Here is a 16556-nt window from a genome sequence, read left to right as displayed (position 1 = left end):
ATGTGATTTTTTTTCCATTTCCTTTGTTGGACTAATGAAAAGTCTCAATTTTTTACTTTTTTTTGTTTTAAAAGCTGTTAGCAGCAAGAATAACCTTGGAAACAATAATGCGAATTTTTTAGTGCACTGGATATAATTCAATGCACTGACACACTTGTATACACAGACAATGCTTCGTTAATATAATGAACCAATTGCTAGCTTCAATGGAGTTTGAAAAATGATTCTTTTTCTTACAGAACTGCAGCATTGGAGTAGTCATCATTAGAGCCTCAGTTCTTTGATGTGGTGGCAGCCAGCCAGCAGGGATAAAACAGGCAATGTTATTGTCACATGTTACATTTTATTACTCTGGCTTGTCCAAAGCCACATTCCCACTGGTTGGCTGGATTCTTTCAAAGCTGCAAACTTATGTCCTGTGGTGTGTGTGGCTGGGACCTCATCACTGAAAAATACATAAAAACTCTGTCTTACTACTTCTGTTTAATGCAGAGGGAGCAGCCAGACCTAGTAGATGGAAGAGGTAATAGCTGTGCAGAAGGTTTAGGCATTGTAAAAGAAAGGGAGGGGGAGAATAAATGGAAATGTTTTGTGAACTGCAGTCACAAATGGATGCTATTTATGCTTTCTACTTGGTGCTATTTTCTAGGTGAAGAACCATAAGTTCAGTGCAGTAAACAGGGTTCTGTTGGTTGGTTGGCTGGTTGGTTTTTGTTAAATAAAAGTGCAAATAGAGCCAGTAGAGCCAGGATACACTTGAGGTCTCTACAGAACTAATGTCCTAGTGTTCCTAATTTCCAGCAGAAAGGATGTTCAGAGAATAATATTTTAACAAAGAGATAAAGCACTATTTTCTATTCTCCCCTTGATTTGTGTGGTTTGTGGGGTTTTTTCTTTGGTGGATTTGGTTTGACTTTTTCCATGTCTGATTTTACTAGCTCAATAATTCTCTCCAGAACCTCCCTGTTGGAGCCTGAATTTTGCTGCCTGCAGGTGATGGCATTTTCAAGATGAAGGCTAAACATGATTTTAAGGTTGTTGCATCCATAAAATTTTTTAACTATCAGCAGGAGTCCCATCTCTTAAGTTAATTCTGCTCTTATTAAAGGGAAATGTGTAACAATGAGATTTCTGAAGTTATGGACTGATGAATTAATTCACATTCTGGCCAGCTGGAGTATCCAGGCACACTTTATGACTCAATTATATTCTAGTTATAGACATACAGACATTACGTTTTGTAATACAAAAGAGAGCAATACCAAAAATCCCACAGTATAATTTTCTTTTTCTTTCATGGAGAAACTTCTGCCCTTGTAGGCTAGAAATATATCAGTCATGAGCTGGGGGTTTGGGGTTCCTTCACTCTGTCTTGAAAGGCATGCTCTCCTAATAGGTTGTGTGAAGAGCCACATCTTAAAGCCCTGCTTTGTATTTAAAAGTGTGTTTTGGCTGTATTTTAAATATGTGTGGCAAGAATGCTGCATGCAAACATGGTGAAATTCACTACTATGGGTCCCTAGGTGTCTTTTAACTTTTCAGTACTCTTGATTGAGTGTTTTTAGTGTTCCTACTTACACTTGAGAAAACAGGGAGTGTTACATCTTGTTAGGGACACTAGAGATGGAGTAAGAAGTCTCTGCAAAATTCTATTTATGGTTTTCATTTTTTGATTGAGGTTTTTTTGTTAACAACATTATATTTTGCTGCTTCCCTTGTTGTGCAGTCACTGTAACATCCTAAACAAATGATCTGTGCTTAGATCAGGTGAAATGCAGACTTAGGAGTGAGGATCTCTTTGGAGGTGGGAAGGGAGTAACTGAGGAAGCTGCAGCTGAGAATGGAGAGGACACAAAAACCTGGGTTTCCCTAAGTCTTGGGCACCCTGTGGAGCTCCTAGTGCTAAATTTATACCAAGGTGTTGCCACTGACATGTTAAAACTGTCACCTTAAGAGCTGTGAATTGAGCTGATAAAAGCTCTCCCCCATCAGCAGCAGCTGCACTTGCTGAGGATTTTGCCTGTTGGCTCTGAGGTGTGAATGTTTCCAGCCCTGGGCTGTGCTGCTGCACAGCATAACTGTGTGGTGTTGGCCTGGCCTTGGCTGGGTTTTATGGTCTTTTTCACTGCAGCATTGTGGATTCCCTGTTCTTCAGGCATTCATTCTCTGGGGTGCTCCCCTGGGTTAGAGAAATCCTCCCTTTAATCTTTTACAGATGCCTGATAGTAAGTTAACAAGTCTGCTCTCACCAGTATTCCACTGTATGGAATGGTGTTGATTCCCAGAGTGGTTCAGAGCAGGTTGAGAAGGTTGAAATCCAAAGCACTCCAGCATCTCCCCCTTTCAAAAGACCTTGTCTCTTACACCCCAGGAAACCAGTGTTGAATTAGAAAGTCATGGATCCAGGAGTCCTTGCATCTGGTGTTTGTCACTGGTCCATTGTGGACCCTAGTGTATGATAGTAACAGGTAAAACCTCCACTGACTGTGAAAAGAGGTGTTTTTCTGCTTTTAAATAGCCATAAAAACTACTTTAGCACTGAAAGATTTATTAGTGTCATAATAGTATTAATTATAAGACAGAATGTTGTATTTACTGGCTTGAAGTAATACTATTATGACACTATTTATTAGTGTCATAATAGTATTAATTATAAGACAGAATGTTGTATTTACTGGCTTGAAGTTCTGGTTTTTGTCAGGTGCACAGGTCAGCAACTGAATTATTTTCCTTAATGCTGTTTCACACTAACAGATGTGCTGCATCTGCTATTTTTTCTGTGATAGGCTTAAAGACAGCAGAGTTAAGGGTTTTCTTGTTACTTCTGCAATTAAAAGGTGTCAGACAGGGAGACGGATATCCCAGTCATTGTCCCAGAAAAAACCCCAACAAGCAGAACCTAACAAACCAACCCAAGCAAAAAGAAAAAGCAATAAATCTCTATCAGTTGTGTGGAAAGGAAAGACATTCAGACTTGGCCTAAAACAAACCTGTCTACAATTTCCTGGTATAGAACAAAGTATATCAGAACTGCACATATAACACAGGTTTCTGCCTGGATTTAGGCTTCTGTCCTCTTTACAGTTCACACACACACACACACACACACACACACTTTGTTTGATTTGGAAGGGCTTTAAACTCGAATTGGAGTACTACTGGTGGTTTGAACAGGACCTAGAACTGGGTCAGCATTGATATATTGGACATTCTTTGCTTGCTTTTGCTCATGCCATGATTTCTCTGGAACAACACAGTGGTGTGGACTAACGCCTGTGCTTAGGTCTTCCTGGTGACTGGTTCCCTGTGAGTTCTCCATAGGGGTAGGCATGAAAGGATGAAACTGGTGAGGAAATTGGAGTGGGAAATCTCAGTCTGTGCTCTGCAAGTTACTTTGAAAGTGCTACCAAGTACTGCACAAGCAGCAAGGACGGGTACTCAAGAAGACAGAGTTTGGGACCTGTGTGCATCCCAGAGACACAACTGAGATATGTGCAGGTGAGCTCAGAACTGGTGACCTGCATTAGGGCCATGCCTGAGTCCTGGACATCTGGGCTAACCAGTCAATGCAGATAGAGCTTTACCAGGTGTGTAAATTCACAGTGGCTGTAGTGCTGCCTGTGCTCTGTGTCATTGTCAGGATTCTCCCCTTGTGTGCAGATCTGTAAGACATGAGGCTGAAATGTCACTTAATTTCATGGCTGAAAAAGTGTCACCTAATTTCAACTCTCAATTTAATATCTGCCCTAGGAAAATACTTTTATTCTAACCAATGTGTTCAGTGCAGATACTGTGATAAGTCAGCTGAAGGTGTTATCTCCTGTAGGGAGCACAAAGTTTACTTTGATCTCTGTTATTTTGTACATTAAAGCAACAGCCTGATCTTCTTAGAACTTTAAATGAGCATCTCAGCATGTGTAAAAGCTCACTTCATTTTTACAAGTCTAGGAGGAGACATAGAGACAAAAAAAAAAAAAGGAGGCACTAGCACAAAATACTCATTTCTATGAACGAAAAACTTAAAAATATTTTTGACTGATTGTAAGAAATTCTTTGAAGTACATTGACTAATAAGGTAAATTTGACTTTTTGGAACTGTAAATGCAGCAAAGCTAAGTAAATTTCCATAAACAGAATTTTATTAAGATTAAGGTAACAAAAACTTCAAATCTATGCTCGTTGACATTTGGCAGATATTTAGAGCCAGGGGCAAAAGGAAAAAAAAAGGTACTTTGAATGGCCTGCCAAGTGGAATTACTCTGCAGAGAATGGAAATAGACTTTTATCTCATTTTCCATGGTTAAAAAATAAAAAAAAAAAAAAAACAGTCCCTTTTCTTTGTTTCCTAGTAGTGCTGTGGTCCTATCCTTGCAGCAGACAGTCATGTCCTGACACTGGTACCCAAACACATTTCCGTGTCTCGCAGGCTGCGGCAGATTCCGGGGGTGGCTGCAAGCCAGCTGGGAAGTGCAGCGGGAACTGGGCACTCACCCACCTGCCTGTCACTCCAGGGCTCTGCTGGCAAGGGGGCCTGGCTGTGCAGGCAGGGTGGCAGGGCTGCTCCTGCTGCTGCTGCTGCTGCTGCCAGCTCTGCGTGCTGCGTGCCAGTGTCCCTGCAGCAGCCTCCTGCCAACCAGCCTCCGCGCGGGAGAGGGCACACAGGGAGCCGTGGCAGCCCTTGCCTGCTTGCAGGGACACCCCTCTTGTGAACAGTGTCCTGGTGGCAATTTATCTCCCAGCTAGGGAAGGGGAAGGAATTTTTTCTGGAGATTTACGTACAGGGGGAGTGCAGCCCAAGGGATTATTAGGAGCAGCAGCTTATTGCTAGTACTTATTTGTGATGGTGTTCACAGGGGTCTTAGGATGAGGGAAGAGATGAGGATCTGACTCCATGTTTCAGAAGGCTTGTTTAATTATTTTATGATATATATTATATTAAAAGAATAGAAAAAAGGATTTCATCAGAAGGCTAGCTAAGAATAGAAAAAGAAGGAATGAATAACCAAGGCTTCTGTCTCAGACAGAGAGTCTGAGCCAGCTGACCGTGATTGGACATTAATTAAAAACAACCAGCATGAGACCAATCACAGATCCACCTGTTGCATTCCACAGCAGCAGATAATCATTGTTTACATTTTGTTCCTGTCTGAGGCCTCTCAGCTTCTCAGGAGGAAAAATCCTAAGGAAAGGATTTTTCATAAAACGTGTCTGTGACACTTATTATTACTTATTGCCGTGGTGTGATTTATTTAACATTTATCAATTTGTAAAGTGTTATCAAATTGATAATTGCAAACTCTGTGTCCCAGAAGATTTCCACTTTTTTTTCATCTTGTTGCTTCTTTCATCATGGGCTGTGCTTACTCACATCAGTGCTGTAGCAGTAGTGCCCCAGGAGGACCAAGCTGTACCATGAGAGGCTGGCTGTATAAATAATTTTATTATTGAGGATCCATTTGCTTTTTCTTTTAGCTGTACTTTACAGGTTCTAGTTGATTTATTGCAGGGGTTTTTTTGGGTTTTTTAGTCCAAGTTTTTAGTCCAAGTTTTTTTTTTTTCAGATTTTGTCATATAACTATGCAAAGGTGGTGTAGAATAGGCAAAGGGGGTAGGAGGTGAATGGGATTGACAAAGGACATGAAAGTTAATGGTATAGAGAACTCAAAAGTATGAAAATAATGATTTTAAATGTAATTTAATCCAGCCTTTGGAGTATTTCTATTATTCCTACTTTAGGTTGTTGAATTGGTTTTTTTGTCATCTTCTAATAGGAAACTATAGATCCTATGGGAAATAATGAGAGGGAAAGGCAGTACTCTTTTTGTTCTCCATGATATTGAATCTGCTAGCTGGTTTCTGTTTACTTTGTAAAGGGAATTAATAACCCGAATAAAATTTTGTCAAAATATGGAAATACCAGAACAGAACTTGCAGCAGCATCCTGAGGGGTGAAGAGGATGCAGCATGCAGAGCTGTGCACTCTGCTTGGCAGCAGTTTGCCTTCAGGCTGGCCCGTGAGTGCTTGAAAGGCAACTGAAGTTATCCAGCTCTAGACAAGTTGTGCTTCTCCCTCTGTCCCTCCACAAAAAATGTGTTGGCTTTTTTTTTCTGTTTGGTGGTTGTTGTTGTTTCTTAAAAGGTAGAGGAAAGAAAGCAGTTGGGATTGCTCTTACAGGATTGCAGAAGCTGAAAAAACCCTCAGAGAGGAGGACAGCAGGTCAAAGTAACAGTACACAAGTGACACAATAATCCAGACTGAGGAACTGATCAGTCCAAAAAAACTGGGAGAAAACACCACTTTCTCTGTCTGGTGTGATCTGCCTGTTCTGCTCCACAGCGTGGCTGCAGCTATGCCAAAAACTGAGGCAGTGCAACAGAGAAGCTGCTGGGGAGAAGGAACCTGTTCCTGCTGCAGAATGGAGCAGTTTCCCTCTTCTGCCTTTTCTTCCATGTACTGGTGTTTGCTGCTCATTTAGCAAGGAAATCAGGAAATTTCCCCAGGAAATCAGTCCTGGGGAAAACTATTTCCCTCCCTTCCCCCCCTTCTCCTGGGCCAGCTTTTAGTTGTATTAACTGCCGTGGTGAGGATCATCTTGGGTGGTCATGTGAAAACAGAAATGGCCATGAAAGAAGAAGGAAGGAAACCAAGGACTGAGACAATGTGGTAAGCAGGAACAGAATCCTTTCAGCAGGTGCTTTCATTCCTGTCTGATTAAAATGGTCTTATGTAATGTTTCTGCCTGTTTATTAACTGGCTTAGTTGACTGGACTGTTGAAATAATAAATTCTTCTCTGGTCCTGACCTGGTCAAGGAGTCCTGTCTATGGCTTTCTGTCAGTGGCAAAGCACAGAAAACAAATTCAAGGGAAAAACATTTTTTCCTTCACATAACATGCCCTGATACTGAGTTAATTTTTCTACTAATAATTTTCTACAAAAATTAAAGGTAAAAAGCTTATTTTGACAATAGCATTGAATTAATTTGGTTTATGGTGAGTCTTCTGTATTTGTTTCCTTTTAAGTAATTCAGTGAACTGTTATTAGTGGAAGTAACTAGAGAGGGGGATCCTATGATGTTTAGGTGATTCAGGAAGCTTTTGTGAATCAACAGATATATGTGACATTGTGTTGCCACCCAGTATTGGGGGAAAAAGGTTCAGTACTCACTCAGCTGGTAAAATTTGGCATGTTTTTTTCTGCCATGCAATTTCATCTATGGTTTTGGACATAAAAGGGCATTTGCTCTTAGCCAGAAGTCTTCTAAAAACACTTGTGTGTGCACCCTGTGTTTATAACCATGTTCAAAGCATTGCAACATCAACAGGCTAGACTGATTTCTTCTTTTCTATTTTGGGACCCAAAGCAGGGGAACTGTTTTGAGTCAGTCCAAATGCTCCTGTGCTCACAGATGTAGAGAATAAAGCAGAACTGAGACATCTGGGATTCTAACACCTTCCAGGTGGTGTTTTATCAGAGGGGAACCTGCATGTGTGCACTTAAGAGAGAGGATTAGTGTCATCATATGACCATCTCTGAAAGGAACAAAAGAAGGTTTAAAGTTATTGAATGACTTCTGGTTTCAGATATCATTCCTGGAAAATGCTGGTGTTGATATCTAAATCTTCTGTTTCTGTTGGGTAATGAGATACAGTGCACACAAAAGGCCCTTTTGATTTCTCAGTTGAAAAACTGAGTCTATGTTATATGGGCTTAGGTTGGCAAAAATAATGGATAATGTCATAATGCAAATGTCTAGAATTGCTATCTTTATACCTTTATGAGACCAAAACAGCAGAAAATTTTGGGATCCTTTCACACATGACATTAAATAAATAATGAAATGCTACTAATTTTGTTTTTCACATTTACTGCTTTGGAATCACATTCTAAGAACTCAGAGTTATTCTAATTTGGTGATTTTGCTTTTTCTTTCTTTTTTCATTTACCAGAAAAAGCCACTGTCGTCGATAATAAAAGAAGTCTGTGATGGGTAAGTTCTGCTATATAGTACATATTAGATATAGTGCTTTTTGAAGTATTAAACCAACTAGGAGATATTTTTTTCCAAAGAAAATCTAGATATCCTGTATGACTAGTCATTAGTTTCTTAAATATTTTTGTGTTAGTTTCAGATTTTGAATTTGCAGTGCATTTTGGATCAATTGCTTGCAAGATGAGGCTCCTAACAAAGCAGCTCCATCATGGGGGTGACTCTCATTTTGACTGCTTCCTTCCTTTCTGCACAGAGATGCATTTTGCATTTTTGCAGTTTGGCTCTGGTCCCTGCTGTTCATGGGTTAAGGGACTAAAGCACTGCCTCTGGATCTGAATTTTGAGCACTGGGTCCAGTGGGTGCTGTAAGCTGGTCCAGGTTGATATGACTATTTATATGAAACTGAACAGTTAATTGCAAATTCTGTATTATAGACTAATAATTGGCTAAGACAAATACCTAGATTTAAGTTTAATGGATTAATCAAAAAAACTGTTTCAAGCAAGTGCTAGCACACAGGAGAAACTAGCTATATTCATCAAATTGCTGCTGAGCTAAGAAGGTGATATTTTATGCCTAATGTATTATATCAACTTAATACTATATCCATTGTGTTTTGTATAGGCTAGCATAAACTTCTGGTACTGTACATTTTTTTTTGGTCAATTTTAGTGACTTAGTGGTCTTGCTTACTGCAAAAAAAGATCACTAGGATGTATTTGTACTGAGGTTTTCCTTTTGTAAGCATGCTTTTAGCTTAAACTTTGGAACTCATCATTGAAAGCTATGGAAAACTATGAGAAGTATGAGAAATACATGGGAATGACAGACACTTGTTTGGTCATGCTAAAATTATGTAAAGGGTACTTTTTGAATTATTAAGGTTTCATTTTGTGATTAATTTATTTTCATATTTCTAAGGTGGTCTCTTGCAAATCATGACCAATTTGCACTGCAGCATGCTGATAGTTCTAATTTCTACATCACCGAGAAGGTGGGTAAATTGTTCAATGCAATTTTTGCATAGCCTATAAAAATATTTGCCACAGTCTTTTATTTTAAATTAAAATATATGAAAATATACTTTCCATAATGCAATGCCACTGAAAGGGTAGGTACTGCAAGACCTGCTTTAATGACTCTTTAACCGATTTCTTCTGTTAGGAATAGCAAATAAAAGTCCAAATGTGCAAAGTTCTTCATGTCAGTTGAGTTTGAGACTTAAGCACTGAGCCCTTCAACTTTGGTATTCCTGTGTGTTTAGTATTCTGCTAACAAGCGGTGTACGGGAAACTGGAATATTTAAAACATGAAGGGCTCTTTGAAGTGTGAGGAGACCTTCAGTGCATGTCACTTTCCTTTTTGGCTGAGCAAGTAGAAATAAGTTTCAGTGATTGTGTGATATTTCCTACTCTCTCCTGCCTGCTGTCTTGTCCTTACCCAGTTCTGTAAGTTCTGTTGGCTTACTTTTTCTTGTCCCCATTTAGTGTGGCAATAGGTGATTCATCAAGTGATGCAATGATTTCAGCACAGACTAATGAAAAGGCTATAGCTGTAATAAAAATGGAATGTCTAGTATAAATATATGGGACATGCTCAAGTGAATGGGACCAAGTAGAACATTCATTCCTAGCATTACTGTAAAATTGCTCAAATTACAAAAAAAAAAAAAAAGAAAAAGAGATTATTTGGAAGAGTGTAGGTGTAGTACTGCAGAGGTACAATTTCTAAGCAATGGCACAGGGACACTGTTTAAAACCTGCTGAAGTCCACAAGCAAATTCCCTAATCTTGGTGGATGCTGAGCTTAAAAGACCTGAGCTTAACTGCATAGATATAGATGCCTCTTGCTCACCTTGTTATCAGTTTAGTTTGGCTTGCTCTGAAGTGGAGACATGTCTTGGTTCTGTTTTGCATTTTACAGTTCTTTAGGGTTTGCTAATATGACTGAGACATGAGCTAAGTTTTCTCTTGCTGTAATTCATACCCACACCCAAGAAATAAAGGAAACTTAGGCACTTAGTTAAGCATTTGGGAAGACTAAATTTAACAAGACAGCAAGAACAGTTGCTCATAAGATAGTGCTGGTTTTGTTTTGGTTATTTTTTTTCCTGGGCTGTTTTGTTTTGGTTTATTTTTGTTTGTTAATTTTGCTTTTGTTAATTTTTTAACAGACCAGTTTCAGTTTTTCATTTAACTACTTGTCAGCCTGGACAACCTTCTCAATATGGTCCATCCCCCCCGCTTTTTTTGGGGGGTCTTCCACTTTTTTTGCTTCTGTGCTGTTTTGGGTTTTTTTTACTCTCCTTTCTTTTCAAGTTTCAGTTGACAGACACTTCAAAGGTCACTACAAGGAAACCTGTTAAAGTAATTACTGACTTCTGTGTTTTGCCTCCACCAAATCAAATAGTGAGATTGTTCTGCTAATTGCCCCCAATGGTGACACAATGTTTACCAATAAAGCAGTCACAATTGAATTTGCCTGTTGGCATTTAAACTCTGTGAGTATTTCCAAGAAATAGAGATTGAGTGAATATTTCAGCTTTTTCAAGGTCTTTGTCCTGATGAAATTGGAGGGATATTTCATGCTTTATCTCCACCTTTGGTGGATAGGATTCTGCAGCTTTGGAGAAATTTTTTCTGTTCCACATAAAAGAGAGCCTGCCGGTTTTTGGCTGCCTTTAACTTGCAATAAGGATGGAAAATTATGGTCTTCTAGGGCATTTTGGGTTGTACTGCAGAGAGGACTTTGAGTTTGTTTATTCCCTACTGGAAATATGCAGAGTGTCTGACTCTGAGTCACATAAATAAGAGAGAAGAGCTCTAAATGCCACTAGAATTACTCAGATGTCTGTGACTTTCATTAGATATTGTTCACTGTTTATAGCTGGCTGTTGGATAGTGGCTATGAAGAGAGGCTTATATAGGCCATCACCCCTTGCACATACTTTCCCTCATTTGTGTTCAGTAGGATATTGTTCTGTCTGAATTAAAACAAGAAAATCACCAGGCATGAGGGGAAACACATGTACTTCAAGGAAGCTACAACACTTTATTGTTAAAATCCACATTGCTTTAATCTTAGTTTTACTAATGGATATCAGCAGAGCATTTTTTGTTGCAGTGACAGCTTCTCATAAGAAGTATTTTTCACAGCTCTTAAAGATGAATTGTGTGACTGTATGTGTGCAGATAACATTATCTATAGGTCATGTTTCTGCCGAGACTGCCTTCCAGGTAGAGATGCCTCTTTAAAATATCACTATGTTTAAAGTTACCAGAAAGAAAAGCAATTAATGATTTCTTGTATACAGTAGCAAGAAGCTTTGAAGTGAAAATGTCCAAATGTTACATGGCTTACAACTGCAGTTCTGTTTTTGGTGGCAAACAGCCCATCTGTGTTTTGGCTGTCATATACAGAACTCTTTATCTTTTGTAGCTGGACCTATATCTCCCAATTATATCATGCATAAATAAAAACAACACCCAAGCAGTTCTGTCTCTTAAATTATTTATGTTTTGGCTGTATTATTTGGAAAAATGCCTCTACAGATATAGCAGTAACTCCTTCAGGCAGCATAAGTGAGGTCTTTTAACAAATTTTGATTCAGCCAGGGTTCCTACTAGAGATAGGGCTTATCACAGCAGATCCAGTTTTGGCTGCTGCCTCTGGGGTCATGGTACGGCTATAACTGTGCCCCTGAAACTGCAGTGAAAATTATTAAAAATAGTAAATTATTATTTTTTCTAAAAATGAGAGAAATAAAGGAAGAGGGTATGTAGACAAGAAAATGAAGCACTCATAGTGCCTGACCTAAAATCTCTCTGATGTACTCATCTCAAAGTGTTTGTTTTTAATTAATTTTTAATGTTAATAGGGGTGTGTGTGTGTGTATTAAGGCCTTGCTTATCATGAAGGAGCATTTCTCTGGTAGGTCAAATGCCTAAAAGCCTGACTTCTGAGTCGGGATCTTATCATGCTAAATACTACAAGATAAGAATAAATAAGTCACCTTTGTCTCAGTCTATCCAGACTGTACCTGAATTAGTTGCTTGTGTACATCAGGTGCAATGACTCAGGAACACTGTAGCCTGGGGGAACTCAGGTTTAGAAAAGAAAATGCTGTATGAGGAGTAGAAAATGGCTGTATAATTTTGTGTGCTATGTGTGCTCCCTGGCTGAAAACCACAGCTCAGATAATTGTTAGCTGTGTTCCTCTGCTGGCAGTATGAGCAGGGCAGGGACAGACATTTGAGTGGCCGATGCTGCACTTTGGTAGATGTGACTGGTCCCTCATCACTGCTCTCCCTTGGCCTTGCAGACCATGGCCAGCTCTGGATCCATTTGTAGATCCTGTGTTTGCCTGGGGAAGGATGGTGTTCAAGCTGGATTCACTGCTGGATGCAGAATGTGGTCACTCTTAACCCTCCACCTGAGCAGATCTCAGAAATTAAGGGTTGGCTGCTGGTGCTGAGGGGTTTGTGAGCCAGCACTGAGCATGCAGAGGTGACAACAGTGACATTTTTTGTTATCTTTAAATACAAGGTTGTTTCATTCATCTTTATATTGAATGCAACCCGTTATTATTGTCACAATTTTGTTGTGTTTGTTCTTTTTTACATTTGATGCATGGGTTTCCCCCCTTTTTTCCTATGTCCTACATTATCCTTTCATTCTTATTGCTTGAAGTGGGGGGGAGCAGACGCTGAGTTTGCTCCATTAGTTTTGGGAAACTTTTAATTCTGTTTTGCAAGAGCTGCTTCACCTTCCTTTGGTCGTAATTATTCAATTCTGTGCTGTGTTTGAAGATGGGACATCTTTCTAACCCCATCTTCTCAGGGCTGGGAACCTGAGTGAAGTCCCTGTTCTTTGTGCTTTTTCAAAGGTGATTTTACTCATGACCTATTTTTTGCTGAATGCAACCTGTAATTGTATATTCATGTGAAATTCCTCCATGCCTTTACAGGCTCCCTGTGTGGGAGTGTATGCAAATAACAGGACGAGAAATGAGCAATTTGTATTGTTGGGACTTTTTGAGTTTTTACGTTTTTTATATTTGTCTGTTTTCTCTGATTAATTGAATTTCAGTGAGTTGTAAAAAAAAATTCTTAATAATGGTTTCTGATTCTTGAAGGACCTGGTACTTCTTAAGCAACTGAGAATGAAAAGTAGCATGAGGAATGGGAACTGGAGAAATGTGTTAAGAGAGCTGTTTCATTTTCCATTTTGCATCACTCCTGATAATACTTTTATTAATAGTGCTACATAAATGGTAGGTTGTAGATTAGATCTGGATCAAACCATGCCTGGCTTTCCCTTTTCTCCGCCACTTATAAGACATGGTATTTCCCACATATTCACAAATTTCTTACTGTTTTGGGGCATCTGCACAGCCCTGCAGAAATTCCCTACAGTAAGGGCAGCATGTGGCATCTGAGTGGCCATGCTCCTGCCTGCTTGATGGATGCTGGTAACACTGCCCTGTAGTGAACAGAAGTAAAACTTCAGTATCCATATACTAAATCACTTTCAGTCCTCCTTCATTCAGGCTGATTTCAATAACAGTGATAATGGTTATCCTTCTTTTAGTTCTCTTAGGACTCTTTTTTGTGAAATTTTTGGTCTATACTAAATTTTTTAATGAAAAGAATTGTGCCCCGTCCCCCTATTATACTTTCTGGCCCCGGCATAAACAGCTTAATTCTTCTCTTTGCTTCCTATTAAAATAACTGTTATGGCAGTCTTCTGTTTAGTTCCTTAGTTCCATATCAAGGCTGATGAGATGGAACAAGTGGGGTAGTTTTAAAAAAATCTGTATATATATTTTCCTGAATTAAGTTTGCAATTTTGCCTCACAATTAATCACTAGAGAGGAAAGGCTATAAAAATGTTCAGCTTTCAGTTAGAGCAATTGAAGGTAGGTATGGAATACAGGAACACATTACAACTATTTGGGTTCAGCTGATGGCAAACAGTTTTGTGTAAGATTTGGCCCTAAAGAAAAATATTCTTTAATTCCTCTTTATGCTTAGAGAACAGCCTATTTGGATGGGTAGTTTTCCTAAGTGCAATGAACAGACATAACAGGTCAGCACTGAAAGAGGATAGTTCTGATTTCTTCTCCCCTTCCCCAGAAGATCCTGACACTAAATTTTTGGGGGGGTTTTGTGTTTATTTTTTGTTTGGGTTTTTTTTTTTTTTTTTTTGACAATTTTTGGAGGTGGTGGCAAGGAGGGGATCATTTTGTGCCACTTTAATTCATTAAATTTGCTTAGTAAAAAGGCTGCTTGATCTGATGCAGGGATGAGGTAGGACTTGAATCATGTCCAGGAATAGCCTGTACACAAGAAAGAAGTAAAGGAAAGATAGGAAGAAGAATGGAACTTTGTTTTTTAACAGCTGTGAGCTGTCCCTCAGTTGTTTCTGGAACTGGCTTAAGCTGACGTGGAACAATATTTTTGAACTGCAGTCAAAAATGGAAAAGGGATGTTTTACCTGCAGTCCTCCTGTGAGGGAGAGGAAGGGCAGAGGAAGGGTGTAGGAGAGGGGTGTATGTCCTAGAGAAGCACAAATCCTGCAGACTTTCCCTTAAACAAGTCTTGGTGTTGTGGCTCCAAACCTGGTGCTTGCAAAATGAGCTGGCCCTCTTTTCCTGCTTATGCTATACTGCTTATTCCTGTCTTCTACTGTGCAAACCAGGCAAACCCCAAAATGATAAAATTTTCATCTGCTTTATTTCCCTTGTTGACTGATACAACTGTCTATGCCACATATAACAGTAGCAGGGATGAGCAAGATGTTGAAAAGCAAAACTCTGTGGTAGCAAACTGGGCAACTGTGCTTTGATTTGGCAAAAGTGAGACACAGCCTGGGCTTCAGTATTCACTTATTCTCTAAGCATCTGCTTAAGGAGCACTGCTGCTGTGCTGGCTCTCAGTGGTGCTATGAGTGAATATGGTGGGTAACCTGTGCTGAAGAGCTGACCTCAGTTTGCTAATCCTTACTTGGGTTTGATGGGGTTTTGTTCTTGGGTTTTTTTGTATCCATACCAGCCCTGTTCTGATTTCGCCACATCATCTTACTAATAATAGTGTAAGCACAGCTAAGTCAGTCATTTCCTGATGTTTATTTTTCAGGGTGCAGCTCTTCTGTTGGAATTTCTCAGAGGATGATAGGGCTGCTTGTGTTGGGCCCACCCCTTCCCTGTGGCTGGTACAACTGTGCTGTGTGTCTGTGTGGTTGCTTGAATTGGGGAACTGATCCAAGTTAAAAATAACTCGTGTGTAACTTCTTTCAATGTGTCAGAAGGATGTCTGCCCAAAGTGTAATACCACTGCTGCTCTGCAGAACAAGTGGTGCCTGGTAATGCTGTCCTTGTAGATCACTCCACTTGCAGATGGGTAAATCATGCAAAGTTTGGTCTTTTTCTTAGGATGTGATTTAAGTGGCAGTCAAGTTGGTATTTCTGTGGGTTGCTGGAGAAATAGGTAGTTGAGCATTATTTTTTTACTCTGTTTCTTCTTTCTCTTTGCTTCACTAACATCCTAGTGACTGCTGCTGGGTGGAGAGTTTGTTCAAGTCACGCATCTGCAAAACAAAACTCTGGACTCTGGAACACTTTTTATTTTCCTCCTTTTTGTGAATGAAGGAAGAGGAAGTGTTAACTTTTTAAGGTCAGATGGTAGACTGTGCTGCTGTGTGGTGGTAGATCTGATGTAAGGGAAATGTTGGGGCCTCATGCACTAGAGAATGTGCAGAATTCTGCCTCTTGTAAGTTGTAGAATTGCACTGGCTAATGTACAGCCTGAAAGTGCACCACTTGGTCTAACTTGGTTTACCAGCTTCTGTAATCCTTGAATAGAGACAGATAAACAGCATGCAGAAAACATTATCTTTTAGAAACTACTTAATTTTTTAAGGAAAATGTTATAATCAAATCATAACAGAAAATCCAGAAGACATTGTCCCTTCTTTTCAATAGCTTCCCAGAAAAGAAATTTTATCACAAGCTTAATTGCATCAGTATTTCTTCTAAAACAGTACACTTCTGTCATGCCAAGTAGTACAAATAGGTAATTACCTGTATCACTTAGCTTACATCTTATTAAATATTTTGGTGACTAAAAATAAACTTAAGAAATCCCCTACCAAGTCAGCCAAATGAAATCCCATCTCATAGTCTGTCTCCAGCTCTAGCAGTAGCAAATGCTGTTCAGGGTAGTGATCTGATGATGACTTGCAGTCTCTTTATGCCTCCTCAGTATTCACATTTGTTGTACTACAGGTGTTGGAGGCTACACCTACACTTAGTCTATTTAATATCCTGCATAAAGGTGATGCCACTCCTTCATCTCTTCTTGAACCCCTGAGAGCAAGCTTGAAGAGTTTACTGCCTTCTGAAAGGAGCGGTGTATTTTCTATCTGCTTTAAGCTGACCCCCTACTGATTACATCACGTGCCCCTAAGTTCTCATACTGCAGGGTTTCATAAAAACATTTCTGCATTCTGGTTGTCCACTACCGTCTCTCCTGTGTCCTTTGTCCCTCCAAACTAAGTTGACCCC

At 39.5% G+C, this 16556-nt stretch overlaps 1 protein-coding gene across 4 annotated transcripts in view; it reads left to right on the top strand.

Annotated features, from left to right (window-relative positions):
• Nucleotides 1–16556, top strand: part of ELMO1 (engulfment and cell motility 1) — a 303547-nt gene that overhangs the window by 54565 nt on the left and 232426 nt on the right. For 3 of the 4 annotated variants that reach the window (XM_064704898.1, XM_064704900.1, XM_064704899.1), the window contains 2 exons: nt 7950–7990; nt 8915–8987. In XM_064704898.1, the coding sequence (XP_064560968.1) occupies nt 7950–7990; nt 8915–8987 (114 nt within the window). The remainder of the gene's footprint in view (nt 1–7949; nt 7991–8914; nt 8988–16556) is intronic. The other variant, XM_064704902.1, reaches the window with a different exon arrangement.

Source organism: Zonotrichia leucophrys, chromosome 2 (genome assembly GCF_028769735.1).
Source record: "Zonotrichia leucophrys gambelii isolate GWCS_2022_RI chromosome 2, RI_Zleu_2.0, whole genome shotgun sequence".
Lineage (NCBI taxonomy): Eukaryota > Metazoa > Chordata > Aves > Passeriformes > Passerellidae > Zonotrichia > Zonotrichia leucophrys.
This window is presented reverse-complemented; position numbering and strand designations above follow the sequence as displayed.